Source organism: Chiloscyllium plagiosum, chromosome 9 (assembly GCF_004010195.1).
Source record: "Chiloscyllium plagiosum isolate BGI_BamShark_2017 chromosome 9, ASM401019v2, whole genome shotgun sequence".
Classification (NCBI taxonomy): domain Eukaryota; kingdom Metazoa; phylum Chordata; class Chondrichthyes; order Orectolobiformes; family Hemiscylliidae; genus Chiloscyllium; species Chiloscyllium plagiosum.
Genome location: NC_057718.1, coordinates 102027796 through 102054227, shown reverse-complemented (window position 1 = coordinate 102054227; position 26432 = coordinate 102027796). Strand labels below are relative to the sequence as shown.

General features: G+C 46.1%; 1 protein-coding gene across 1 annotated transcript in view; it reads left to right on the top strand.

The window, feature by feature from the left end:
- The first annotated feature begins 1628 nt into the window (after nucleotides 1–1628).
- pcsk2 (proprotein convertase subtilisin/kexin type 2) overlaps nucleotides 1629–26432 on the top strand; it is a 94455-nt gene continuing 69651 nt past the window's right edge. The window contains exon 1 of the mRNA XM_043696651.1: nucleotides 1629–2218. Coding sequence (XP_043552586.1) covers nucleotides 2045–2218 — 174 coding nt within the window. The 5' untranslated portion in view covers nucleotides 1629–2044. The remainder of the gene's footprint in view (nucleotides 2219–26432) is intronic.

Here is a 26432-nt window from a genome sequence, read left to right as displayed (position 1 = left end):
TGCTGCCTGACCTGCTGCGCTTTTCCAGCAACACATTTTCAGCTCTGATCTCCAGCATCTGCAGTCCTCACTTTCTCCTAGAAAATACAGGGAGTAGGCCATTCAGCTTCTTGAGCCTGTTCCACTACTCAGTGGCTGACCTGCAGCCTACCCATATCCCATATCCTCATAAGAATTTATCTATCTCTGATTTAAAATGAATGACTGATCCAGCACCCACTGAAGTTTGTGGAAGAGAGTTCCAAACTTCTCCCACCCTTTGTGTATGGAAGTGCTTCCCCACATCTCTCCTGAACAGTCTGGCCCCAATTCTCAGACTATGCCCCCGGTTCTGGAATCCCCAACCAGTGGAAATAGTTTATCTTTATCTACCCTGTCTTTTTCTGTTAACATTTTGAAGACTTCAATCAGATCATCCCTGAACCACCTAAATTCTAGAGAAAATAGCTGTAATTTGTAAAATGTCTCCTCATAAGTTAACTCCTGAAGTCCAATTTTAATTCTTGTAAACCTATGTTGTACTCCCCCCGATCCCCCCCAAGGCCGATATATCCTTCCTAAATATATTTGTGTAGGGTAGGCATGAACATGAAATAATCAAGTCAGATATGATCTTATTGAATGGTGGGGCAGGTTCAAGAGGTTGAGTGACCTTTGCCTGTCGTCAGTCTCTATTTTTGTAGATATCAAATCTCTTCTCAGCCTGAAGATACTCTGGTGTAGACACAATGCACCAGCTGAGGTAAATTCCTGTCTGGCATACCCATAAGAATTTTCACCAACTTTTACAGATGTATTATAGAAAGCATTCTAACTGGGTGCATCACAGCTTCTGGGATACTCTTTGGAGGGTTGGTGTGGACTTGTTGGGCTGAATGGTCTGTTTCCAAACTGTAGAGATTCTATGAATTCTATTCCATTCAATGGCTTTTTAAGGCAACTGATCAGCCCAGGACCATAAGAAACTACAGAGGGTGGTGTGTACAGCCAGGACCATCACAGGAGCCAACCTCCCGTTACACCATTTACACAGCTCGCTGCTGCAGAAGGACTGCCAACATCATCAAAGATTCCTCACACCCCGGTGACACTCTCTTCCAACCTCTTCCATCAGGCAGAAGATGCAAAAGCTGAAACATACACGCCAACAGGTTCAAGAACAGCTTATTCCCTGCTGGTATCAGACTGCTGAACGGACCTCTCCAGCTTCAAATCTGATGTTGATCTAACTTTGCCCCTCTTGTGCAGCCCGTGTGTACCTCACTGTCTAAGCACCCTATGAGCAGTACATCCTTTTTTGCTACAATCTGTCTGTACTGCTCGCAAAAGAAAACTTTTTCACTGCTCTTAGGTATATGTCACTACAACAAATCAAATCAAATCAAAATTACCTCCTTACTTTGCACTTCATTCCTTGTGCCAGTTAAGTTCCACACTCATCTTTTTCTAAATGAGGAAGCTTGGATTGACTTATAATTGGTTTGTATCTTTATGCCCCCCACCCAATTTGGGGGATATTTTCCCCTGCGGCAGATCTGAATGTGCTAATTGAAAGCCCTGGGATTGCCGGGATAGTGAAATTGCCCCGAGGAGTCCATTTTCACATCTGTCTCACTCTTGTACAAGTCGTGTGTTTGTATTTTTGAGAAACGTATTCCTGACATCGCCAGTGTGGGGTTCACTCCCTCCCTGCAGGGGACCCGCTTCTGAATGCTTCATGGCTTTGACGTGCCTGCCACATGATCCAGTGAGGGAGCTGGGATTTTCTCCATGAATTATAGGTCGGCGGTGGAACATGTAGCATCCTTTTGAACCCACACACGCAGAGAGAGGGAGAGGAGAGCGAGGCGCTGCCCCTCTGAGCTGCATAGCTCCATCCTCCGCCTGACAGTGGTGCACCAGTGAAGTGCATGTGGTAACGGTCCTGTTATCGTTTGTATTCATTCCATTCCTTTACCTCTCTCTCTCTCTTCTCCCTCCGTCTCCGGTCTCTCTCGGTTAGCAGTAACTGCCTCTCCAGTGCAACAGAGGGAGAGAGAGAGAGATGAAGCGGGGATTTATAAAGGACTGGTTCCTTCTGTTACTCAATGCAGCTCTGTTCGCAACAACCGCGGCTCATCAGAAACTGTATACCAACCACTTTTTGGTGGAGTTAGACGGCGGAGATGGGGACGCTCAGCGGGTTGCTACAGACTCGGGCTTCGTTGCTCTCAGGAAGGTAGGAATTATGCCATTGTGGGAATTGTGCCATTGTGGGAATTATGCCATTGTGGGAATTATGCCATTGTGGGAAGTGTATTTGTGTCAATAGGACGTACATGCAAAAATAAACATGCCTAATGTGATTTAACATAGCCATGGCAAACACTCATTTTGCACATTGGTTCCTGGTTCTGTTTTTTTTAAATTTAGATATAACCCGCATACCGCCTCGCCCAATGATTATCATGCAAAATCGGCAGGGTACGGTCGCCCTCTCTTTTAATCACACGCAACAATAAGAAAAATGACAGAGGTTCCCCTGAAATGCACTTTGGTGGAGAAAGAAACACAAACGATGGCCGGAGAGCTGTAATTACTGCCATCAGTTCCTGGCTGGTTTCTGTCCCACACGGGGCTTGGCATTGACGAGGGAAAGTTTCACATGACCTTCCCCTGGAAGGTTTGAGGTCATTGCATGTTTTCAGTGAAATGTCCTGCCTACCAGCTTCACCAAGCTTAGAGAATAACCGCACCACCCTCAACACGGCTTCCCCTGATCCTGACTGATGGAAAATCAACCCCCTTACCCCTCAACCCCAGCTTCTTTGGGGTGACATTCACTGCTCAGTTGCATACCAGCTCGTAGCTACTGATCCTGAATTTATAACCTACAGTGTGGAGAACTAACTGTGCGTTTGAGGTTATGGTGTTGGTCATGTTGGTTTGGTATAAGGGAGCTCTAACATGCCTCTATGTGCACAGGGAACGGTATGGTAGCAGGTATGGTTGAGCAGCCGTGAGAAGCTCCAGTCACACAATCCTACACTGCGTTTGGATATATTCTCATCTGGGTCGTGCCCAGGAAAGGGGTGGGTCTCTGTGTGTGCGTGTGTGTGCTTTTTAGGCTGTTGTTACAGTAACCCCGAGTCCAATAGTTCCGCTGCTGATTTGGATGTTCCAAATTAACAAGTAAGGCACCTTGTACAGAGAACTGCAGCGAAGAAAAAACACACCCAACACTGCATCACTCAGCTCCAACCAGGCAGAACCGTCAGGGCTCAGTTACTGACCTGATCAATAATTTAACACAGTTCTGATATTAGACGGAGTGCTGAAAACTCCCATGGTGTATGTGTGTGCTTCTGTGTATGTGTGCGTGTGTGTCTGTGTGTCTCAGTGTCTATTTGTATGTGTGTATGTGTGCGTGAGTGCGAGTATTTTTGTGTATATGTCGGTGTGTGTTGGTGCGTGTGTGTATGTATGCGTGCGTCCGTATGTATGTGTCTGTGTGTGTTTGTGTCTTGGTGTGTGTGTGTCTGTCTGTATATCTGTCCGTGTGCGAGTATGTTTGTATTTCTCTCTATGTATGTGTGTGTACATCTGTGAATCACAGAATCATAGAATCCCAACAGTGTGGAGATAGGCCCTTCGGCCCAACAAGCCTACACTGGCCCTCCAAAGAGTAACCCACCCAGACCCATTCCCACTATCCTGTATTTGACCCAGACTAATGCACCTAACCTACATATCCCTGGGCACTATGGACAATTTAGCAAGGCCAATCCACCTAACCTGCACATCCCTGAGCACTATGGACAATTTAGCAAGGCCAATCCACCCTAACATACACATCACTGAGCACTATGGGCAATTTAGCAAGGGCAATCCACCCTAACCTGCACATCTTTGGTCTGGTGAAGAAAACCGAGCACTCAGAGGAAACCCACGTGTTGGTGTGGGTGTGTGTGTGTGTGCCTGACTGTCTGTGTATTGGTGTGTCTGTATGTGTTGGTATGTATGTGTATGTGTGCTTATTTATGTGTGGGTCTATCTGTGTCTGTGTGTATCTGCATGTGTGTCTGTCTGTGTGTATTTGTGTGTGTATATCTGTGTGTCTGTATGTGTGCCTGCGTGTATCTGTGTGTGTATATCTGTGTGTCTGTGTATGCGTATGTCTGTATATGTGTGTGCCTGTGTGTATATGTGTGTGTGCATGTGTGCCTGTGTGCGTCTATGTGTATGTGTGTATCTGTGTCTGTGTATGCGTCTGTCTGTGTGTGTGTCTGTGAATCTATCTGCTTATCTGTTTTAATGTCTGTGTGTACCTGTGTGTGTACCTGTGTGTCTGTATGCACATGCGTATGTCTGTGTATGTGTGCATGCATGTGTGTGCATGCATGTCTGTATGCGTCTACGTGTATGTGTGTGTGTGTATCTGTATCCGTGTATCGTGTGTCTCTGTCTGTGTATCTGTGTTTCTGTGTATCTGTGTTTCTGTGTATCTGTGTCTATGTGTGTGTGTTGCACGGACTGTAAGATCCAATAACAGGTATCGATTTCTCCAAAAGATGGGTCATTCAAGAGATGGCTTCAAGTGGGACGGCGTTTTCTGGAAGCGCCGGGTAGAAATCAAGACAAAGTGGACTGGACCCAACTCGAGTGCGAGTGTTAATGGAGAGCCGCCACTAACACTGAGATGGATAAACTCATATGCAGCTTCCGGAGTGCGTGTGCGGCGCGGTTAGCATTCGGAGCTGTCCGTGGTGCTGAAACGGAGCTTTCAGTGTGGTGTACCCGGACACTGAAAACGTGAACACGGAATTATCACACACCGCACCAAGGTCCAAAACTTGCGCGAATTAAGTTTAAATGGCGCTGAATATTTTAATCGCTGGTGAGGTCACAGCCATTCGGCCCGTCGTGTCTGCAGCGGCTCATCAAATGAGAGTCTGTGACTTAGCGACTGTTCCCATACCCTTGCACATTTTAGTTATTTAAATAATCACCTAAGACCCTGGTGAATTGAACCTGCCTCCGTTGCACCTCCAGACAGTACATTCCAACCCCAGCTACATTTGCCTTTTTTGCAAATCACCTTAAGTCCTGTGCCGTCACTTTCTTGGTCCTTCAATACAAGAGGGAACCGGTTCTCCCAACCCACTCTGTCAGCTCCCTCATGAGCATGAACATGTCCACCAGGTCTTCCCTTAGTCAACTCCTCTCCCAGGAAAACAGATCAACTTCTCCAATATACCCTCATAACCTTTGTTTCTTGTTCTCTGAGCCATTCTTGCAAATCTCTTCTGCGCTCTCTCCAATGCTTTTGCATCCTTCCTTATGGTGTGGTATCCAGACTCTACATAATACTCCAATTGAGGATAGACAAATGACTTGTACAAGTTCAGCACCACAGCCTTGGTTTTTATGATATAATTAATAAAGTTGAAGACACAACATACTTTATGAACTGCTCTCTCCACTTGTGCTGCCATATTTAATGACCTGTGCCCAGGTACAGCCACATCCCTTTGCTTTTGGATCCCCTTATCTTGTAACATCTGTCCATGTACTTCCTATCAAAATGCATCACTTCATCACTTCACTGATCACTTCTCTGCATTGAATGTTATCTGCCACATCTTTGCTCACTCTACCAACCTGCTTCCAAGTTTTTGAATTATCTGCAAACTTTGAAATTGTCCATTGCACACCAAGATCCAAATCATAAATATATATTAGGAGAAACAAGGATCCCAATTCTGAACTCTGGGCAAAGCCACACTTTTCAACTCTAATCTCCAGCCTCACTTTCTCCTTGCATTGCAGAGTGCCACTAACAGCATGGGATAAGTTCAAATTGCCACATTGGGTGACAGTACCACAAAGGACTCTCCATCTCAACCTTTCCTTGCCTGAGACATGGTGATTTTTGGGTTGAACCATTACCAGTCATCTCTGTCTCTCTCTAATGAGAGAGCAGCCCTATGGTCTGATACGACTATAGTAACTTTGCCTTTCTTTTAATTCTACCCTAAATAATTGTTTCTAAAAGTTTCCCATCTCTAAAATAAGATGTCTGGTCTATAATTGTTGGGCTTATCCTTTCAATCTTTTTTGAATGGTGGTGTTAATTTTTTTTTCAATTCTTTGTTCTTCTAGCATCTCAGACACAGTGTAGGTTTAGCCAACATCTTAATCCTTGATTTGGGTTCACGTTTTATCTGGTTGAATGGGAAGAAGTCATATTTAGCATCAGGGAAATTACAATGGTCAAGAATTTCCTCATGAATACCAATTGCACCTTATTCAATATTTAACTTATTTCAACAATGTTATCACCTTTACAATTGACTTATTCAACAGAACAATATGACTGTGTCTTCTTCTACTCAAAGATCTTTCAACTTACTGAAGATATCCCAAAGCATTATAGAGTATTTCTTTATGGAGGCTGACAGTGTTGTTAACTGGCAACAGAGTCAGAAGTCATGTGACACCAGGTTATAGTCCAGCAGGTTTATTTGAAACCACAAGCTTTCAGAGGTGAACCTGAGGAAGGGTCAGTGCTCTGAAAGCTTGTGATTTCAAATAAAGCTGTTGGACTATAACCTGGTGTTGCATGACTTTTGAATTTGACCACCCCAATCCAACATCGGTACCTCCATGTCATAACTGGTAACAGAGCAGATTCCTTGTTTTTATTAATTTCACTTCATTCTAGTATTGTTGGCTTAGACTCTGACCTTCCCCATTTATGTTTTGCTAGAAAGTAACTACGTTTTTTTCACATTAAATCATTGCTGTCTTTTATCCAATTTTGGTTGCTTTATTTCTTCATTTATGCCTAAAGATGTGTTCTGTTAAATCAACTTGCAAATGTAAATGGAGGGGAAGAAAATCTGTGAGCTCAGGGTTCAGGCATACAGCTTCTGTCCATGGTGGCTGTTGATGTGAGACTTTGTTTAATCATTCATTCAGAATGAAGTAGGTATCTTTATCAAGTGTGGTCTCCACTGGCAATTTGTCTGTTTGCTCTCCAGTCCTCATTTTCAAAGGTTGGGTCATGGACTGCCATTGTGTTGGTCCAGCACTTGTGGACAAAGCCCTGCAGTTGCTATTGCCTCCTGCAGGATGGATGACCATGAGTCTCTCCTCCTCTTACTGCTTGTCCATCAGACAGACTGGAAAGATTCACAACCTGTTTGGTCACATTGCAAAAGGACCTTCCTTTGCCACCATGTCCTGGTGAGGCTCACGAACCTGGAACTGTTGGCTCAGAGACAGGGATACTACCCACTGCACCACAGGGGGACCTCTTGCCATACTGACAGTATAGGTGAATGGCATTGATACATTTAAGGATAAAATGCATAAACACACAAAGAAGCAAGGAATAGAGAGTTATTCACTCATGGAACATGAGAGTCACTGGCTGGACCAGCATTTACTACCCACCACTCCTTGTCTTGGAGAAAGTAATGGTAAGCTTTCTTCTCAAACTGTAGATGTCCATAGACAGTAAGTGCTCTCTAGAAGAGAATTCCAGAATTTTGACCCTATTACACTGAAGGAATGGTGTTGTAGTTCCAAGTCAGGATGGTGAGTGACTGGAATGGAACTTTCAGGCAGTGGTGTTCCCATGCAGCTGCTGCTCTTGTCCATCTAGTGGATGGAGGTTATGGGTTTGTGAGTGCTGTCGAAGGTGGTCTGATGGGCCGAATGTGTGTGTTGCTGCTAATGTCAACTTTTATTGCTGTTGGCTAGAGAACCTGTTAAATCATTTCCAAATCAACCGTATTGGCGTGAGTCTGGAATCATGTGTGGACCAAACAAAAGCTCTAGCTGAGATACGTCAGTAAACAGAATTGCTTTTAAAATGGCAATGCCAAAGTTTGGGGGAAGCAGTAGCCTGGAGGTATTATATGTCAACTGTTAATCCAGAGACGCAGGGAATATTCTGGGGACCTGGGTTCAAATCATGCCATAGCAGGTGGTGGAATCTGAATTTTTTTTTAAAAAATCTGGTATTAGGAGTCTAATGGTAATTATGACTCCATTCTCAGGGAAATGCATCTGGTTCACTAATCTCCTTTAGGAAAAGGAACTGCATGTGACTCCAGAGCCATAGCAATGAGGTTGACATTTTAACTGCTCTCTGGGAAATTAGGGATGGGCAATAACTGCTGACCTAGCCAGCAATGCCCTTACCCTGTGAATGAACGAAAAAAAAGTTGCACAATCATCATTACTGAAATCATTGTTTTAATCTATATTTATTTAGTTGAATTTGAATTCTTCAGGTGTTGCCCATATTTAAAAATGATGGGCAGGAACTAAATATGAAAATTCGACCTGCACTCCCAACAAGTCCAGTTTTGATTGCTATGGGAAAGGGTGAAGGGGGTGATTCCCATGGTGGGATTGGCAGAGTAGGGGGAGACCTGAACTCCATAGGGCTGTCAGAGCTCAAACAGACCCCATTGTGGCTACTGCAAGAGCTTTAATCCACAGCATGGGAGCCACAAACTGATGGGGTAGAATTGTATTACATACTTAAAGGATGAATACAATTCTCAGAACTGTTGTGATCTTTTTTTTAAAGTCTATGCTCTTTAAGCTTTAAAAGGCAAATATAGCTTTCAATGAGAGCTCAAAAACTCTTTTTTTTGCTAGACTGACAGAAAAATTAGCATCTATTTATAGTTTGTTGATATTTCCCAAAGGGCTGTTGTTATTTCAGTATAAATGCTTGGCTGAGTTCCAAAAGCTATATTATATTAGCAGGCGATTCTAAAATGATACTTAGATTGACAGTTTGAAGACACTATTAAAATATGACTTCTTTTTATGTGGAGGAGTGAATATATGTTTGTTTGATTTTCTAAAGGATTACTCACTCAGTGAGATTTAGCAGCTTTAAATAGGTTGTATGAATGGGGCATTTTTTTCAGCATCAAGTGTGTATGAGTAAGAGGACCACATGGCTTCTGAGGTCTGTGATGGTGGATACTTGGATGAGTGGCTAGGCCATGAAGTGTATGAGGAGGGGGAGTTAGTGTGGGCAGGAGTTGGCAATAAGTTTGGGGGTGAGCAGGAGCTTAGGAACAAAGGATAGAGGGATTAATAACTGTTAAAACAACTCAGGCAGAGATTAATACAGAGACAAGGAGGAGCTTCTTCTTTCAGAGAGTTGTGAGCCTGAGGAATTTGTTGCTACAGAAAGCAGCTGAAGCTGAGTCATTAAGTATTTGGACAGTTGAGTGAGTGGGCAAATACATGGAAATGAACTGTGGATAAATGTGAGGTCATTCACTTTGCTAGCAAAAACAGGAAGGCAGATTATCTGAATAGCATTAGATTGGGAGAGGGGGAATATGCAATAGTACTTGGGTGTCCTTGTATATTGTCGCAGAAAGTAATTACGCAACAGTCAGTAAAGAACGCAAATGGTGTGTTGGTCTTCATAGCGAGAGAATTTGAGTGGAGGAGCTTGGATGTCTTGCTGCAATTGTACAGGACATCGGTGAGATCACACCTGCAGTTTTAGTTTCCTTATCTGAAGAAGGGTGTTCTGGAATTGGAGGGGGAGCAACAAAGCTTTAACAGCCAGAAAAAAATGCAAAACAACCGCGGATGGAGTAAATCCAAACAAAACAGAAATTGCTGGGAAAGCTCAGCACATCTGGCAGCATCTGTGAAGAGCAATCAGAGTTAACGTTTTGGGTTTGGTGCCCCTTTCTCAGAACCCAGACGGATTCCTGGGATGGGAGCGCTCACACGTGAACAGAGATTGGATTGGTTAGAACTAAATTCTCTGAAGCTAGGGGAATGAGGGGAATCTCTAGGAAACCAACAAAATACTAACAGGAAGGGCTGGTGCAGGAAGGATGTTTTCAATGACCAGGGAGTCCTGAACCAGGGCTCACGGTCTAAGGATATAGGGTAAGCCATTTAGGATTGAGATAAGTGGAAAATTCTTCACCCAGAGAGTGGTGAGCCTGCATTACTAAAATTAGCTGTGGCCAAAACATTGAATGTTTTCAAGAAGGAGTTAGATATAGTTTAGATTAGATTAGATTAGATTAGATTACTTACAGTGTGGAAACAGGCCCTTCGGCCCAACAAGTCCACACCGACCCGCCGAAGCGCAACCCACCCATACCCCTACCTTTACCCCTTTAACCTAACACTACGGGCAATTCAGCATGGCCAATTCACCTGACCCGCACATCTTTGGACTGTGGGAGGAAACCGGAGCACCCGGAGGAAACCCACGCAGACACAGGGAGAATGTGCAAACTCCACACAGTCAGTCGCCTGAGTCGGGAATTGAACCCGGGTCTACAGGCGCTGTGAGGCAGCAGTGCTAACCACTGGGCCACCGTGCCGCCCATTTAGCCCAGTTCTCAGGGCTAAATGGATCAAAGGATATGGGATGAAAGTGGAACAGGGTGCTGGGTTGGATGGTCAGCCCTGACTGTATTGAATGGTGGAGCAGCCGCAAAGTGCCAAATGGCTTAATCCTGCTCATATATTTTACGTTTCAATGTTTCTGTGAGGCAGCACATAAAGTGTCAAAAAGTTTCTAGGGAACGTTGCTGGCCATCTGTACCCTTTCCCCACCAAACAGATAGTTGTTGAGGTCACATAAACTCTGGCACCAAGATGTGACACCTTTATGTGCATTCTATGTTTCTCAGTACATGAACATAGGTTCTTGTGATTATGAAAGCGTAGGTTGGGTTTCCCTGACATGCTTCACAGTCACAGCATGCTGAGGCAAACCACGTAGCATCCGTGTGATTCACTTCTCCACAGTTATTTTCAGCTTTTGGTTCTGGATCACATAATGAGATTGCATACAGTTTTCAGGGAAGAATGAAAATCACTTACTCATAATTAGAAAAAAGCAACATTGCCAAAAATAAGCAAGTTAAAAATGGAAACATCCAAACGTCTTCCAAACTAACACGAATGAACAACCAAAAGCAAATCACACCATTTGAAGATAATTTTTTATGTATTGCTGAAAAAAAGGCTAGTCAGAAATCATAAAACACCAGGTTATAGCCCAACAGGTTTATTTGAAATCACAAAGTTTCCAAGCTGTTCCTTCGACCGGTAAACTCTGAGTGCTTGTGATTTCAAATAAACCTGTTGGACTATAACCTGGCGTTGTGTGATTTCTGACCTTGTCCATCCCAGTCCAACATGGGCACTTCGACATCCAGAAAAAAAGGACACATTTGGCTGAAGCTTTTCAATTTACATGCATCAGGACAATTTGCAAGAATACCAATTCAAGCAGAAAATAACAATGATACTATATGTTTTCTTTTTGTTTTATATTTTCTCTATACCACTAATTAAATACTAAAACTGTTTTCATCTGCAGCCTTATACTTTCTGAATTTCATACATAAGAACTTCCTTAATCAATACATTCTATTTTTATATCACTGGCATAATATAGTAAGCTCTTCAGAAATGAAATCATTACTAGTCACTGCATTACTCCATCACCAACATTACTTCATAAGCTTTAATCCTCAGTCGCTGCATAGTATATAAACATCTGTTAGCTCCTGGAAAACAATTGCTGATGGTTTCAGAACAAAAAATGAACAATGGCATGAATTTTGCAATCAGTCGTGAATTAGCAAAATTTCAAGAGCAGAAAGAACTCTAAGAAATGGCATCCAGAAATTAAAATGTCAGTATTTTGTCCATTTGATTTGAGCTGAAAAGCCACAGAGATCTCTTCGAGAGATGCAGTGGAGAGCTGGATGATGGATGTTACTGAGCGGTTGTCGGTGATCTTCAGTGGATGTGGCAGATTGGGGCAAGATAAATGAATGTGACATACCATGGCAGCAGATCACCTGATGGGGGTTGCAACAAGCATCAGCAGCAGTATGAGTTGAAACCATGAATAGATCAAGTTATGTACAAGATAGGCAGCCAGAATACGTTGGCGGTAGCCTGCAAGATAATAAATTGACTTTGGTTTCTATATTAAATTTTTGCCTTCGCATCCAGAGTTTTTACTTATTATTCATATTTCAGAGGTTATGAATGTGAATAAAATAAAGAATCTTGTGAGTTTTTCCCTTGTTGCAAATTTGAGTTTTCTTGTTGTTTACACATCTTGGATTCACACGAAACTATTACTGGTGGCATCTAACCTGCTTCTGACTTCCATATCCCCTCTGCCATCTTCATTACCATTTGTCCGAAATAGACTTATTGATTCATTACAGTAGGACAACGTCTACTCAACTTTCACTCTAGCTTCTCCCAAAAACATTGCTTTTGTCTTTTTGATGCTCTTACTCAATCCATATTCAAAACTTAAAGAAACAAAAAGAGAAAATGTTGGCAAGGCTTTGCAGGCGTGTCAGCATTTATGGAGAGAAAGCAGAGTCAAATCTGAGGAAGGGTCACCGAACGCGAAGCATCAACTCTGATTTCTTGCCACGGATGCTGCCAGACCTGCTGAGCTTTTCCAACAATTTCTGTTTTTTGTTTCGGATTTACAGCATTTGCAGTTCTTTCAGTTTTTATTTAAAGCTTGCAGATTTTGTTGCATCTCTCCTATTTTGTAAGGCCTCTTCTGATTCTGCAAGTAGCATTGCTTTATCAGCAAACTACACGTTTGTTATGCTCTCAGTAAATTAAATATGTTTTATAAATACTTTTCTGGACTTCTAATCCTGGCAGTGGCAATATAACTTCTACTGTGAAAATTCAAAATGGGTCAAAGATTAAATGTTGGCTGACTCATGAATAAGCACAAATGCCAGTTACTGTTTGTGGAGGGTTTAATTACAGCCAGTGAAGGAAATTTGTACAGATTCATACTTGTGCTTTTCCGGTTGAGTAATCAGGAATTCAGAATTATATCCAAGATATCAATAATTCTTCATCTCTTGAATTTTATGTATTTGAATCATGCAAGAAAGATATGAATATGGTCTATTGCCTAAATTATTGAAGAAATATTCTAGATTGCTTTATGAGGGTAACAGAACATCAGACTGTAGCGGTTGTGATCTCAATAGCATAAGAATTTAGTTTCACAAAAGTATGTCTGTCTGTTCTTTCTCTCATCCATATTTGCATGTGGATGTATCAATTAGGAGCAGGATTAGGCCATTCGGCCCCTCATGCATGTTCTGCCATTGGATGAGATTATGCCTTTATTCCTGATGAAGGGCTTTTGCCAGAAACGTCGATTTTGCTGCTCGTCGGATGCTGCTTGAATTGCTGCGCTCTTCCAGCACCACTGATCCAGAAAATGAGATTATGGCTGATCTGAGTGTGGCCTCAATTTCATATTGATAGTTAAGAATCTATCCCCCCTGTGTCTTAAAATGGCTCTGGCTCCACCACTTTCTGGGGAACAGAGTGCCCAATGTCTCATGAATCTCTGAAAGACAACAGGTAGAGAGTCATAGAGTCATACAGCACAAAAACAGACCCTTCAGTCCAACCAGTCCAAACCGAAAATGATCCCAAACCTTCCACCTTAAATGGTAAACTCCTATTTTGAATGTTACGTCCCTTCATTTTGGTGTGTCCCACCAGGGAAAATATCTTTTCAGTGTGTCTTTCCAAGGATGAAACTACGGATGAGCCCACTGAATTGATCCCACACTTATGGGCAAAGTGCTGAAGCAGCATTGCCTTCTGAAGTATAGGTGATCAGGAGCTTCTCCTGTTCCTCCTGCCTGCTATCTGGCCTATTGGAAAGGGTTTACAGGCTGAGAAACAACCCATTTGACCATTTGTGTATGAACCTTCCATGGCCCACAAGTCCTTGAGTCAGACTCAAAGTCAGGTTCAGGAGTATGCCTGCATCTAGACCTTCCCTCAATTGTAAGCCAGTCCCTAAATATTGTGTGGAGGGGATTGTTTTGCTTCATGGTATAGCTCAAAAAACATAACCATATTTGATCAGAATTAATTGACTGAAAAGAACATTTCCACAGTTGCTCTGCGAAGTATATTTTATGATTGAAACCTGCAGTAAAAATCCCTTGACGTTATTCTAATGCAGATGTTAACGCATTATACAAAAAAACCTGCCAGTAAAAAGCGATGGTAAGAGCTGTCAGGAGTAATTTATAACCAGCATCAATCTTATTATTTTACATATGGATGACCAGTACACCTCATTTGATTAAAGGTGTTGTCACTCCCTTCTCCTACACAGGATTATGATTTCGAGAAAGCTACTGAACGTATACAATGTCAGAAAGTGCCAGAAACACACAGAAAGCCAGGCAACATTTGTGTAGGAGAAAGACCAGTTCAAGCTTCAGGCAAAATCATTGGTTAAAATGCCGAGGTCTCCAACGTGTCAACTTGTCTATGCCTCCCCCCAGTTGATGACTTACTTGATAAGTATTTCTTACGATCCCTGCTTTTATTTCAGACTTGCAGCATCAGCTGTCTTTTGATTTTTCTTTGTGCTGATTAGATGCCACATTAGAATGATGAAGAATTAGAAAAGCAGTGATTATGCGTAGCTGCCACAGTGCACATTATATTTGACAGCAAGATTTGCTTTCCTGAGGTGATGCCAAGTCATACCATTAATGGGGATTTAATTTCTGGATGTATTAAGTGAGAACTGGAATCATCTGTACTGCTGCATCATTGTAAAAGTTGCCAACATAATTTATAGTTGCTGCTGCTTTTTTTCATAAAGCTTTACAGGTAAAGGTTTCAAGATGTGGAATTAACTTTTTGTTTATGGGATGTGGGCATTGCTGGCTAGGCTGGCACTTCTTATTCAACCATTGCCAAGTTGCCTTCAAAAAGGTGGTGGTGAGCTGCCTTCTTGAACCGCTGCAGTCCATGTGCTGTAGGGGACCCACAATATGGACTACCTGTGCAGTTCCAATTCACATTTGTTATATTGGATATTTTCTGAAACTATAACTAAATAAAAAGATCACACATCCAGCAGACGGCAGAAAGCATTTCAGTTAGAATATTTATGCACTTATACTTAACAGCATGTTCAGAGCTGTTCAGTGTTTTACAAAGCCTCCAGGTGTCATAGTCTGCATAGGATTGGAATTGGGCCGTTCGGCCCCTCAAATCTATTCTGCCATTCAATCAGATCATTAATAATTTCAATGTCAATTCCACTTATCAGCCTGTACGGTACATCACTTGGTCAACTTTAAGTTATTGATTATAATTTCCAGCATCCGCAGAAATTTGCGTTCCAGATTTGCACCACTGTTTGCACGGTAAAAGTACATGCACTCCCAAGTGGCAGAACATAAATGGGAATCCATGCCCCCTAACCGAGGAAATGCTTTTGCTGTCTCGATCCTGTCTAATCCTTTTCTCATTTTGAAGGACACCACTAGAAAGCTCCTGAACTCTCTGAACCCAAGGCAACACAGAAGGCTTCAATATGAACCCTTTACGTCCCAGTACCAGTCTGAGCTGATTGTGTTTTCAAGGCCCTTATATTTTTGCTGCGATGTGATGCCATGATTAAATTGTTTTCCTCCAGGTGAATTTCTGGTCCCTGGCTTCTCATTTGGAATCCCTCCTCTCTCGATATTCCATTGACTTTATTATTTTAGTTTTTTGAATCTATGCATAAGATTTTAGGAATCTGTGTATGTTGACATTGTGTTCTCTTTGCACTTCCATAATCTCACCATTATGCAAATATTCCATGTCTTTCTTGAATCGTTGCAACTATGCATTTTGAACTCCATTTGCCAAAATATCACCCATTCACTTGTATATTTGAAATTCCTGCTTCACCCTACTGTACCTTCCCTGAAAATGGGGATTTACAACCATGGTACACATTATATTTACCAGCAAGAATTACTCTCCTGGAGTGATGCTAAGTCATACCATTGGTGACAATTTGATTTGTGGATGTGTTAAGTGAGACCTGCAATTGCCTGGGCTACTGCATCATTGTAAATGTTACAAACATAATTTATAGTTACTGCTGCTTTTGTTCATAAAGCTTTACAGGACAGAGAAAGATATTAAGATGTAGAATTTTTTTTTCATTCATGGGAGGTGGGTGTTGCTGGCTGGGCCAGTACTTCTTGCCCAACTATTGCCAAGTTGCCCTTGAAAAGGTATGCCATGGTGGGATTTGAAACCAGCCAGTAGGACTGGGTCTTTGATGGGCGACACACCCAATGAGCCAGATTAATACTGAGGAGGTGTAATTGACACATGCACAAGCCGTCACATGGAAATTACTGCCTGAAAAACCCTGGCTGTGATTTGAAATCGACCTTAGTGTTGAGTCGGGAAAGCTGCGAAGCGTGTAGCCTATTGCTTGTGTTGAGCAGTGCGGTAAACGCAGAGTGCGATCTGGAATAAAAAAAGATGAGTGATCCAAAGCAGACTGAATGGAGACTGAAACTGAGAAAGGACAGCAATCAGAGACTCTCCCTCCCAGTCACAGTGCTTCCCACGCACACTGCCTGGCCTTGAGTGATGATCATTATTTCCCATTAGGGATGTCGCCTGTGGCTGCGAGAATGCTGTACAAGCTGTCGACTCCCAGGCGACCTCTGGCAAGCGGCTTGAAAAAGTTCAGAATCAGGAGAAACAAATAAAAGGCGAAACATTGCAGAGGCTGGGGATGTGAAGCAGGCAAAGGGGAGTGGAATCTCCTGGTGACAGTCCCTGTTCGGGACTCAGGGATATTTCTGACTTGAGCGATCTCCTGTCTGATACAGATGTCAGAGGTAGTTTCTTGACTCAGTAAGGGGATGGAATGCACTGCCTGCAACAGTAGTAGATTCGTCAACTTTAAGGGCATTTAAATAGTCAATGGATAAACATGTGGATGAAAATGGAATAGTGTAGGATAATTGGGCTTCATATTGGTTCCACAGGTTGGCTCAAAATCGAGGGCCGAAGGGCCTGTACTGTGCTGTAATGTTCTGTGTTCTATGCACTCCCATAGCCCTGCACCCTTCCCCTCCCTCCAGCAACCCGCCAGGCCGACCATCCAGCTGGACAATGGGGATTCTGCAGTTTTGGGAGCTGGGAGACTGGCTTGGATTTGGGGGGTTGATTGGGGAGTTGGGTAGTGGTGGTGGGTGGGGGGGAAGTGGTTAGTGTTGCAGGGCTCCATGCATGCCCTCGTGAACTCCACCGCCCTGTCACTTGGAGGAGGCTCAGTGGGCTGCCCCTATGGTTTACCATTTTATGACGCTTCTGATGCCAAAGGCCACTCGGCCTGCTGCTGGGAAGTGCCTTCCCTCCTGGGGAGCTGTTAGTCTCTACAGTCAGCTGCGACGCCAGGTCCCTCCAGCCCAGTGGAGCTACAGGATCAGCCATGGTCTTACTGAACGGTGCTATAGGCTTGAGGGGCCGAATGGCCTGCTCCTCCTTCACTTTCCTCTGGTCGTAGCCACCTCATTACTATTTTAAAGGTCAAGTCACCATTGCCCTATTGGAACATAGTGCTGTCCTCTCATTAGTGAGCAAGATGACTGGTAATGGCTTCATCTATATGTCACCCCTTGCTCACTGGCTGCCAGGAAATGCCAGCTGGGTACAGCTATCGGTGTTCTCCTGCCTCCAAAAGGAGTGGGAATGTCTGAGGTGCCTGGGGATTGGGGGGTGGGTGCAGTGGTGTTATCCCAGACCTCGCTCCCAATGCAACCTTCAAATCCACCCTTCCCAAACTGGCAAGTTTCTGCCCACATTGTCTGCAGCGGTTCAAGAAGCAGCTCACCCCCCCACCTTCTCAGCGGGCAATAAATGCTGACCCAGCCAGTGACACCCACATCCCACGAGTGAATTCGAAATAAACAATGGGCTCAGAAGGTGCAGTCATTCTGGCCACAGACAGGACAAACAACATTGCATTTCAGGTTGGCGTTGAATGGGGCGCTGTACTGGGTGATTTCTGACTGAGATAAATTGAAATGTTTTTATTTTGTGAGTGGTGACCCTGTGGAATTCTCCAGCACAAGAAGCTGCAGAGGCCAACCACTGAATATCATTAAGCAAATACAAGATTTCTACACACTGGAGGCATCAGCGGGTGAGAGGAGGAGTATAATGTTGAGATAGAAGGTCAGCCAAGATCATGTCAAAAAGTGGAGTGGACCCAATGGGCTGAATGGCCTATTCCGGCTCCTATTTTAATGTTACGCTGTCAAGGGCGTGAGAGTGTCGGGGGAGGGGGAGGTGAAGGTGGCAAGGTATAGGTAGCTCGAGTTAAATGGATGGACAGAGGGAAGAGACTGCAAGTCACCAGCTGAGCAGCATTTGTACACCACAATAGTGGGAACTATTCCATATGTAATTACAAGAGTACATTAGGTTAGATAAAAGTGCATATTAAATAATTATCTACCATTAAATAATGTTACAGATTGTGCATGTTGATGTGCTGGAGGTCATTGCATTTTGCCTCAAGAATCTAACATTTCAGATAGCTCACCCTTTCCAGCTCGCTCGTTTAATGAGACAGCTCACCTCTTTTTCTGTTACTCCATATCTGAAAAATGAAGCTGCCTGTTTTCTAGCTGACCTGAGCTGTCTCCATCATTTTCTGGCTGTTTGCTTCATTATCATGCTCCTAGTTTACTGTGGGAGGCTGCACAACTTTGGATTTGCAATTTGTCGTGCATCATCTATTCAGGTGTAGGTGTTGGTGGTAATTTTCCAGCTCCACTCTGTCCTCAGGAACCGTCTCAGTTAATGCTCTGCAATTAGTGCATTTGAACATGATATGCGAACAGAGTGATCAAAATTTAGGTCGGTGACTCACTGAGCATGAAATATCTGCACCTCCATGTCCATATCACTGGTGAGGAAGGAGTGAGGGAGGTGCAAGGAAAATCAACTCAACCATGAATTGAATTTTTCTACAAAAAGAGGAGGTTTAAATGTATATTTGTTTTGTCACAAGAGGTATAAATGGCCTCAAGATTCAGAATGCTTCCCATAAATTTGTTTCTGTGATTTGCCTCAGAATGAGGGTGACATTTGTTCAGGAAACTCCCACTCTTACTGCCTTATGCAGACAGCTCGGAAGGATTTATACAAGTCGATAGCTGAATACGGTTCCACTTTCTTTGACCGTCGAGTCCTGGAGGGTAAGCGGAATCCAGAGTTTCATACATTACCCACAGTATCACTGGGATTCCTCCACTTAAATAAGGAGGTTGGAAATTAAAGGATCCTTATTGTGAAAGTATGAAGGTACAGGGCAGACCGGATAGAAACTGCTTATTTACTGTGAGGGCACAGATCCCTTTATTTATTCAGGGACTATGGGTTTGTGACCGGGCCAGTATTTGTTGCCAACCCCCAATCACTAAAATTCCAAGATGGCGCCAGGGTAGGATATTTGAACTGGACATTGTCTGCTCCATCTGATTCTTTTTCCTTTTTTTCTCTTTCGTGTCTTTTTTTCTTTCTTCTTCATTCTTCTCACCAACGTCCTGAACTCCTGGCCTCAGCGTGGACTTGGTGAGGCGTCTCCTCGGCCCAGTGGTCCCCCCAGATCACTGTGGCAGGCTCTCGGTGGCACACGCTGTCTCTCGGCCAGGCATATCAATCTCCCGGCCTGGTGTACTGCTCCCCTGGCTCGGTGTAGTGGTCTTTCACCCCACCATGCCAGCCTCCCAGCCTGGTGTAGTGTCCCCCCGGCCCAGCGTGGCAGTCTCTCAGCAGCACATGTTGTCTCATGCCATGGCAAGGTGGTCTCACAGCCCAGCATGGCAGCCTTTCGTCCCGGCATGACCGCAGCGTGAACTTCTGAGTTGATTTCAGAGTGCTCTCCCGGCCTCAAGAGCCTCGAGGTGAAGTCTGGCATGGAGTTAAGGCCCGACTGTGGTCTGCAGTCAAGGCCCAACCATGGACTGGGGTTAAGGCCCAACCATGGACTGGAGTCAAGGCCCAACTGTGGACTGGAATCAAGGCCTGACCATGGACTGGAGTCAAGGCCAGACTGTGGTCTGGAGTCTAAGGCCCGACTGTGGTCTGCAGTCAAGGCCCAACCATGGACTGGGGTTAAGGCCCAACCATGGACTGGAGTCAAGGCCCGACTGTGCACAGGAGTCAAGGCCTGACCATGGACTGGAGTCAAGGCCAGACTGTGGTCTGGAGTCAAGGACAGGCTGTGGTCTGGAGTCAAGGACAGGCTGTGGACTGGAGTCAAGGCCCGACTGTGGTCTGGAGTCAAGGCCTGAATGTGGTCTGGAGTCAAGGCCCGACTGTGGACTGCAGTCAAGGCCTGACTGTGGTCTGGAGTCAAGGACCGACTGCGGACTGGAGTCAAGGCCTGACTGTGATCTGGAGTCAAGGCCCGACTGTGGACTGGAGTCAAGGCCTGACTGTGGTCTGGAGTCAAGGCCTGAATGTGGTCTGGAGTCAATGCCCGACTGTGGACTGGAGTCAAGGCCCGACTGTGCTCTGCAGTCAAGGCCAGACTGTGGACTGGAGTCAAGGCCCGACTGTGGTCTGGAGTCAAGGCCTGAATGTGGTCTGGAGTCAAGGCCCGACTGTGGACTGCAGTCAAGGCCTGACTGTGGTCTGGAGTCAAGGCCCGACTGTGGACTGGAGTCAAGGCCTGACTGTGATCTGGAGTCAAGGCACGACTGTGGACTGGAGTCAAGGCCTGACTGTGGTCTGAGTCAAGGCCAGACTGTGGTCTGGAGTCAAGGCCAGACTGTGGTCTGGAGTCAAGGACAGACTGTGGACTGGAGTCAAGGCCCGACTGTGGTCTGGAGTCAAGGCCTGAATGTGGTCTGGAGTCAAGGCCCGACTGTGGACTGCAGTCAAGGCCTGACTGTGGTCTGGAGTCAAGGCCCGACTGTGGACTGGAGTCAAGGCCTGACTGTGATCTGGAGTCAAGGCACGACTGTGGACTGGAGTCAAGGCCCGACTGTGCTCTGCAGTCATGGCCTGAATGTGGTCTGGAGTCAAGGCCCGACTGTAGACTGGAGTCAAGGCCTGACTGTGGTTTGGAGTCAAGGCCTGAATGTGGTCTGGAGTCAAGGCCCGACTGTGGTCTGGAGTCAAGGCCTGACTGTGATCTGGAGTCAAGGCACGACTGTGGACTGGAGTCAAGGCGCGACTGTGGACTGCAGTCAAGACCTGACTGTGGTCTGGAGTCAAGGCCCAACTGTGGACTGGAGTCAAGGCCCGTCTGTGGTCTGGAGTCAAGGCCTGAATGTGGTCTGGAGTCAATGCCCGACTGTGGTCTGGAGTCAAGGCCCGACTGTGCTCTGCAGTCAAGGCCAGACTGTGGACTGGAGTCAAGGCCCGACTGTGGTCTGGAGTCAAGGCCTGAATGTGGTCTGGAGTCAAGGACAGGCTGTGGTCTGGAGTCAAGGACAGGCTGTGGACTGGAGTCAAGGCCCGACCATGGACTGGAGTCAAGGCCCGACTGTGGACTGCAGTCAAGGCCAGGCTGTGGTCTGGAGTCAAGGTCCGACCATGGACTGGAGTCAAGGCCCGACTGTGGACTGCAGTCAAGGCCAGACTGTGGTCTGGAGTCAAGGACCGACTGTGGTCTGGAGTCAAGGCCCGACTGTGGTCTGCAGTCAAGGCCTGACTGTGGACTGCAGTCAAGGCCTGATTGTGATTTGGAGTCAAGGACTGACTGTGGTCTGGAGTCAAGGCCCGACTGTGGTCCGCAGTCGAGGCCCGACTGTGGACTGGAGTCAAGGCCTGACTGTGATCTGGAGTCAAGGCCCGACTGTGGACTGCAGTCAAGTCCCGACTGTGGTCTGGAGTCAAGGCCCGACTGTGGTTTGGAGTCAAGGCCCGACTGTGGACTGGAGTCAAGGCCCGACTGTGGTCTGGAGTCAAGGCCCGACTGTGGACTGGAGTCAAGGCCTGACTGTGGTCTGGTGTCAAGGCCTGAATGTGGTCTGGAGTCAAGGACAGGCTGTGGACTGGAGTCAAGGCCCGACCTTGGTCTGGAGTCAAGGACAGGCTGTGGTCTGGAGTCAAGGACAGGCTATGGACTGGAGTCAAGGTCCGACCATGGACTGGAGTCAAGGCCCGACTGTGGACTGGAGTCAAGGCCAGGCTGTGGACTGGAGTCAAGGCCTGACTGTGGTCTGGAGTCAATGCCCGACTGTGGTCTGGAGTCAAGGACCGATTGTGCTCTGGAGTCAAGGCCAGACTGTGGACTGGAGTCAAGGCCCGACTGTGGTCTGGGGTCAAGGCCTGAATGTGGTCTGGAGTCAAGGACAGGCTGTGGACTGGAGTCAAGGCCTGACTGTGGTCTGGAGTCAAGGACAGGCTGTGGTCTGGAGTCAAGGACAGCCTGTGGACTGGAGTCAAGGTCCGACCATGGACTGGAGTCAAGGCCCGACTGTGGACTGGAGTCAAGGACAGGCTGTGGACTGGAGTCAAGGCCCGACTGTGGTCTGGAGTCAATGCCCAACTGTGGACTGGAGTCACGGCCCGACTGTGCTCTGCAGTCATGGCCAGACTGTGGTCTGGAATCAAGGACCGACTGTGGTCTGGAGTCAAGGCCCGACTGTGGTCTGCAGTCAAGGCCCGACTGTGGACTGCAGTCAAGGCCTGATTGTGGTCTGGAGTCAAGGACTGACTGTGGTCTGGAGTCAAGGCCCGACTGTGGTCTGCAGTCGAGGCCCGACTGTGGACTGCAGTCATGGCCCGACTGTGGACTGCAGTCAAGGCCTGACTGTGGTCTGAAGTCAATGCCCGGCTGTGGACTGGAGTCAAGACCCAACTGTGGACTGGAGTCAAGGCCCGACTGTGGACTGGAGTCAAGACCTGACTGTGGTCTGGAGTCAAGGCCCGACTGTGGACTGGAGTCAAGGCCCGACTGTGGACTGGAGTCAAGGCCCAACTGTGGTCTGCAGTCAAGGCCCGACCATGGACTGGAGTCAAGGCCCGACTGTGGTCTGCAGTCAAGGCCAGGCTGTGGACTGTAGTCAAGGCCCGACTGTGGACTGGAGTCAAGGCCCGACCATGGACTGGAGTCAAGGCCTGACTGTGGTCTGGAGACAAGGCCCGACTGTGGTCTGGAGTCAAGGACAGGCTGTGGTCTGGAGTCAAGGACCGGCTGTGGACTGGAGTCAAGGCTCAACTGTGATCTGGAGTCAAGGTCCGACTGTGGTCTGGGTTCAAGGACAGGCTGTAGTCTGAGGTCAAGGCCTGACTGTGGACTGCAGTCAAGGCCCGACTGTGGACTGGAGTCAAGGTCCGACCATGGATCGGAGTCAAGACCCGACTGTGGTCTGGAGTCAAGGCCCGATTGTGGTCTGCAGTCAAGGCCCAACCATGGACTGGAGTCAAGGCCCGACTGTGGTCTGGAGTCAAGTCCCGACTGTGGTCTGGAGTCAAGGACAGGCTGTGGTCTGGAGTCAAGGCCCGACTGTGGACTGGAGTCAAGGTCCAACCATGGACCGGAGTCAAGACCTGACTGTGGTCTGGAGTCAAGGCCTGACTGTGGTCTAGAGACAAGGACTGGCTGTGGTCTGGAGTCAAGGCCCGACTGTGGACTGGAGGCAAGGCCTGACTGTGGTCTGGAGTCAAGGCCAGGCTGGGGACTAGAGTCAATGCCCAAATGTGGTCTGGAGTCAAGGCCCGACTGTGGACTGGAGGCAAGGCCTGACTGTGGTCTGGAGTCAAGGCCCGATTGTGGTCTGCAGTCAAGGCCCAACCATGGACTGGAGTCAAGGCCCGACTGTGGACAGGGGTCAAGGCCCGACTGTGGACTGGAGTCAAGGTCCGACCATGGACTGGAGTCAAGGCCCGACTGTGGACTGCAGTCAAGGCCAGGCTGTGGACTGGAGTCAAGGCCCGACTGTGGTCTGGAGTCAAGGCCCGACTGTGGACTGGAGTCAAGGCCAGGCTGTGGTCTGGAGTCAAGGCCTGACTTTGGACTGGAATGAAGGCCTGACTGTGGACTGGAGTCAAGGACAGGCTGTGGTCTCAAGTCAAGGCCTGGTTGTGGACTGGAGTCACGGCCTGACCATGGACAAGAATCAAGGCCCGGCTATGGTGGCTAACTGCCAAAGTAGACTGGGCTGGAAGGACTGTTATTCTGAACTTTATTTTTCTCTATTTTCTAATTTATTTCTAGGATCTGTAAGCTAATTCAGGAGACAGTGAGGTCTGCAGATGCTGGAGATCAGAGTTGAGAGTGTGTTGCTGGAACAGCACAGCAGGTCAGGCAGCATCCGAGAAGCAGGAGAATTGATGTTTCGGGCTGGAACCCTTCATTATTCCTGCTGTGCTTTTCCAACAACATACTCTCGACATAAAGCTAATTCAATTTGATTCATTGCCTTTGGGGAGCTGGTGAGGAGCTGCATTCTTGAACTGTTATTGCCCCTTTTGTGTAGGGGCACCCATACTGCTATTACTGAGGGAGTTCCAGGATTTTGACCCAGTGACAGTGAAGGAACAGCGATATATTTCCAAGTCTGGATGGGGAGTGGCTTGGAGAGAAACTTGCAGGAGGTGGTGTTCCCATGTATCTGCTGACCTTGTCCTTCTAGATGGAAATGCTCCTGGGTTTGGAATGTGCTGCCTGAGGATCTTTAGTGAATCTCTGCAGTGCCTCTTGTAGATAGTAAGCACTGCTGCTACTGGGCACCAATGTTGGAAGGAGCGGATGTTTGTGGATGTTGTGCTAATCTAAAGGCTACTTTATCCTGGATGGTATCAAGCTTATTGAGTGTTGTTGGAGCTGTTGTTAATGAAGAATATAAAAGGGCGTGGGGAGAAAATAGCAATGTGGGCTTCATTTAAAAATGGGCCAAAATTACTCAAAGGATCAGATAGGGGTGAGGTTTGTGGTTATAGGAGGGGCATCCATGAGTGAGTTGGATAGAGTAGATAGGGAGAAGTTTTTCCCATTCTTAATAGGAGGAAGAATGAGAGGCTGTAGATGATGGGTGGCACGGTGGCACAGTGGCACAGTGGTTAGCACTGTTGCCTCACAGTGCCAGAGACCCGGGTTCAATTCCTGCCTCAGGTGACTAACTGTGTGGAGTTTGCACATTCTCCCCGTGTCTGCGTGGGTTTCCTCCGGGTGCTCCTGTTTCCTCCCACAGTCCAAAGATGTGCAGGTTAGGTGAATTGGCCATGTTAAATTGCCCGTAGTGTTAGGTAAAAAGGGGTGCATGTAGGGGTATGGGTGGGTTGCGCTTTGGAGGGTCGGTGTGGACTTGTTGGGCCGAAGGGCCTGTTTCCACACTGTAAGTAATCTAATCTAATTAAGAGTGATGTGTAAACCAAGCAAGGATGACGTGATCAAAATCCTCACATGCTGGTTAGGGTGTGGAATGTCCTGCCTGGAAATTTGATGGAGGCAGGTTCAATTGAAGCATCAAGACAGACACTGGATGATTATTTGGATAGAATGGGATGCAGGGATGTGGGGAAAAGGCAGGAGATTGGTGCTAGGGGATAGAACAGTGGGCTGAATGGCCTCCTTCTGCATCAGAACAATTCTGTGATTCAGACAAGAAGTGCCAAGCATCTACCGGTAAGTGTGAGGGACCTAGAGAGTGTGAATAGGAAGGATGTATTGCCCTGCACAGGGAGATTAATAACCAGGAGGTTTAGATTTAAAGTAATATGGATTACAGGGAAGTCAAAAACAACATCTTTTCACTCAGAATTTCTGGAACTCTCTTATGCGAATGAAGTGGAAACCCTCAACGTATTTGAAAAAACACTTTGGTGTCGTCTTACACCTTGAACTGGAGGGTAGGATGGGGCGGGTGGCGAAGAAGGACCAAATGGACAGAATGGCCTCATTCTCTGCACACGCTTTCTGTTTTCACTTGTGCTGCAATGTATGACTCCAGCAGGAACCGAAGTGAGGAGTTATCAATCAAATTGGAAATGAGCTATTAAAGTGAAATGGGTTAGCCAAGGGGAATAGGCAGCTCTCTTCTCATTGGTAGTGAAGTCACGAACTGGAAATAAGTCATGCCAACTCCACAGAATGCACAGGAGAGAATGGATGATGCATCAAGTTACCTGAAAGAGTGAAAACCTGCTGAGGACCTGGTAAAGGTGCCCACTTAAATGAGAAGTGTGCAATTGTCGAATAACAAATATTCTGACATTGGCCAAAGGGAAGAAAGCGAGAGCTCAGTACACATGCAACTAGAAGGTAAAACAGAGTCAATTTCCACAGTATTCAGTCAGCCTGTATTCCACATTTTACTGTTTATTTTCAAGTCTACACTGTGGTGCTAAATCACCTGTTTTAATTTAATGATTCAAATTGAAAAAAACTTCATTTGATTTGTTAAGGTATGATTGATCCTCTCATCTGCTTCATTGTGACAACTGAACACTGTAATTGCAGTAATTTGGATGTAAAGCTAAGATACCCATGTGGAAAGTTAAAGCTATGTATTTCATGGGAGTGGATGTGTTGCTGTTAGGCAAGCGAGTATTTCAGATGGAGCAACGTTCAG